Source organism: Helianthus annuus, chromosome 6 (assembly GCF_002127325.2).
Source record: "Helianthus annuus cultivar XRQ/B chromosome 6, HanXRQr2.0-SUNRISE, whole genome shotgun sequence".
Lineage (NCBI taxonomy): Eukaryota > Viridiplantae > Streptophyta > Magnoliopsida > Asterales > Asteraceae > Helianthus > Helianthus annuus.
The window spans coordinates 60,981,277-60,985,071 of NC_035438.2; the positions used below are offsets into that span (position 1 = coordinate 60,981,277).

A 3,795-nucleotide genomic window follows, 5' to 3' on the forward strand; every position below is an offset into this window, starting at 1 on the left:
AAAAACCTAGAAGCAACATCATAACCTTTTGTTTATGTGCAATTGTAATCTTGCTAGTTTAACTTAATATAATGTCGTTCCAATAAAAAAGGACAAAAAAATCATAACCTTTTCAGTTATCAATATTAGGTGTTTTGGGATAAAGGTGTCTCTCTGCTACAAATGAGCTACTTGTACAATTCATTACTGATATATATGTTAGTTTATATAATCTTATCATTCTTTTGTGTTTAACAACTAAAAGATATTTGCCAACAAGCATACCATGTCTCTGCTATCTTTCATCCCATATTGTGCAACACTTCTTATGATAGCAATATAGCATATTAACCAGGGGTGTAAATGATGTGTAACGGCTTGAGAGCTACCCGGTATCGGATCAATAAAAAGCTCGAACGAGACGACCTTTAACGAGTTCGAGCCCGAGCTCGGGCCTAAAATATGACTCGTTTAGCTATCGAGCCCGAGCTTTGCATACAAAGATCGTTTAGGCTCGCGAGCCTAAACGAGCCTAAACATATTTTTATATCAATATTATATATATATTATATAACATTGGTGGGCCGAGCTCGAGCCGAGCTTTGACTCGTTTAAGCTATATTGAAGCGAGCTCTTGCCGAGCTTGGAACTCGTTTAATTTTGTTCTCAAATAATCTCGAGCCGAGCCGGACTCGAGCTTTGGATTTTACTTACGAGCCGAGCTCGAGCTCAAAATTTTAGGCTCGAACCGACCCGAGCTTGAGCTCGAGCTTCACAAAAACATCACGAGCAGAGCTCGAGTAGTGGAAGACTCAGGCTCGGCCCGGCTCGTTTACACCCCTAATCGTGTAATATGAGGATTCTACCATATTTGAAAAAAAAAAACAAGAACTATAATCAATAAATAAATAATAGACATGATTGATTATAACTGGGATCGATCTAATTAAATAAGAACATGCATGAATCAACAAGTTCGATTGTATTGATTACTTTAACTGAAAGTAATTATGTAACATGTGGTACTGCTATTAATCATCTTTCTGATACAAGTTCGATTGTATTAAATTATAGTTCGATTGTATTAAAGATGATTCATCCTTCTGAACATCGACTGTATTAAATAATAACATGCATTAAAGTCAAAGTAATTATGTTTACTAAAGTAATCAATACAATCGAATTAAATAAGAACATGCATTTAACTCAAACTGGGATCGATAGTTGAGGAGTTTTATCTCTAGCAGAATAGGGAACATGCATACCTTTGTTGGCTTTAACTTGCAATCGATCAATGTTTCTTGAAAATCTGGGATGATGAGGATTGTAGGTTATTTAAGTAATTTAAACACTAAAAGCTTGTAGGTTTTTAAACGCTACTATAACCAGCGTTTCAATAAGAGCTTTTCAACTAATCTAAAAGCCTTAAGTTTGTTTCAACCAAACAAGACTTTTATTGGGCCTGGAGCTTTTTTTTAAAGCTTGAAGCTCCTAAAAGCTCGTTGCCAAACACACCCAAAAATATGTAATTTTGTATTGCCTCAAATCAATTCCCTTTTTAACATTTAAAGAACTGTTTTTTATCTAGTCCTACACCTCGTCCGGTTTAGTTTGCATACACGGACCATGTCCAAGGAGTTGGTGTCTATGGATGGTTAAAAAGACTGAGCTTGATGGGTATACCCGATACCAGAAATATACGGGCCATGTATACCTGAAGCCTGATGGATATGAGCCGGATATTGAGATTAAATTTAAAAAAATACTGATTCAAGTACAAGTATAATATTTAATGATACCCAGTTATTCCTACATTTTGAAGAATAAATATATCCAAAAATGTATCAACAACATTTAAACCTTCAAACACATATCTTAACCAATACCCCATGAGATCTTCCGGTTAATCTTTTAATCCATTTTACTAAATTTCTCTTAAGAGGGCCCTACGTCGGCAGCCAAGGCACATGACAACAACTTAACACCTTCTAAATCTTTTTCATGGCCACTAATCATCCACGTGTCATCATCTCCTCCACTAATCAAATATCTTTTCCTACTAATCCACTAAACCGAATATCTAACTTAGGTCCAATGATAATATATACACACAATTATTCTCTCACAATCCAAACGTCAAAAGGCGCCAAATATAACAAACACTCAAAACACAACCTATCACGATGTTAGAAACCACTGCTGCCGGTGGCGCAAAGTCTTCTCAGGCAGGACGGAGCGTAGCAGCCAAGCCGTGTGACTTTTGCAAGTCCGCACCAGCCGTACTGTTCTGCCGTAAGGACACAGCCTTTTTCTGCACGGCCTGTGACACCAAACTGCACGGCCAGACCAAACACGAGCGTGTGTGGATGTGTGAGGTGTGTGAACAAGCACCTGCTAGTGTCACGTGCAAGGCAGACGCCGCCGTGATGTGTGTCACGTGCGATCGAGATATTCACTCCGCCAATCCGCTTGCTCGCCGCCACGTCAGGATTCCGGTGGTTCCGTTTTATAATTCCGGCGAATTTGTGAATTTAACAGATACAGTTTCCGGTTACAGATCGAAAGAAGACGATGATAATCGTCAAATTTCGAGAAATATGACGAATATTGATCATCCTCAATCTGTAGATCTGTCATCTGCTGATGATTTTCTGTTCAATTTCGGTTTCCGAATCAACGATTCAGTTAACGATGCCGTTGTTCCGGTTCAATCACCGGCAGAACTAGTCTCCGATCACAGGTCAACCGGAAACCGCTACGAAATCAATTTTAACAGATGTGTGAGCAACAATACCTGCAACAAACGCAACTCTCAATCTCATAATGTAAATATATAATTTCTTTGTTCTAGATCTAACCTGGATGTTGATTTATTTTGCTATATTAAACAGTTTATACGTCAAAATATGGCGGAATTTTACAATTTCAGGTTTCTTCTCCTTCTTCATCAATGGAGAATACGGTGTTAGATGTATCAAAGGTGAAGCGGTTTTCTGCGAAGGATAGGGAGGCTAGGGTTTTGAGGTACAGGGAGAAGAGGAAGAGGAGAAAGTTCGAGAAGAAGATTAGATATGCTTCACGTAAGGCGTATGCTGAGATGCGACCGAGGATTAAAGGCCGGTTTGCGAAACGGACGGAGATGGCGACGGTTTTCGATAGGGATCGGTGGTGGTTCTCGGCGGAGTCTAGTGGTAATGGCTGTGGTGCCGCCGGGGTGGAATACGGCGTCGTTCCTTCTTTTTGAAAACGTTTTTGTTAAAATAGATTTTTTTAGATCAAGGGCTTTAGGGGATGTTATGTTTGGGTTAGTTAAATGTGTTTTGGTTATTATATTAAAGCATATTTGAGGTATTATAAGAAAATATGAAGAGTTAGCATTCACATTCAATCCATTAAATTATACATACATTTCATTAAAAAACAACTCATATATCAATATATTTCCACTAAAAACAAATATTTTTTCTCTCTCCTTTTCAATTAAATAATATTATCATTACATTTTTCTCTCTCCTTCACTCACAACCACTTTCAATATATATTAAAAAAATTATGGTGGGTGAACAGTGTCCCCTCAAATATACAGATGAACAGTAACATTTTCTCTCTCCTCCACCCACAACCACTTTTTATACCCTTTATAATATAAAAACTCTCCCTCACATATTTTGATGGATAGAATGTGAATGCTCAGGGATACGATTTGTAAGTGTGGGTTTTATTTTTTTTTTTGTTGCAAGGGTTATACGTGTATATAATAAAAGTAACATGTTTAAAATAGGTAACATAACCTAAAATTTGTCTGGGTTGTCCCTT

General features: G+C 37.6%; 1 protein-coding gene across 1 annotated transcript; it reads left to right on the forward strand.

Moving 5' to 3' along the window:
- The first annotated feature begins 2,066 nt into the window (after positions 1 to 2,066).
- On the forward strand, positions 2,067 to 3,385 carry LOC110940243 (zinc finger protein CONSTANS-LIKE 3). Its single transcript, XM_022181794.2, has 2 exons — positions 2,067 to 2,804; positions 2,909 to 3,385. The coding sequence occupies exons 1-2, from the start codon at positions 2,163 to 2,165 to the stop codon at positions 3,221 to 3,223; spliced, it is 957 nt and encodes a 318-aa protein (XP_022037486.1). The 5' UTR covers positions 2,067 to 2,162; the 3' UTR covers positions 3,224 to 3,385.
- Positions 3,386 to 3,795: the final 410 nt, after the last annotated feature.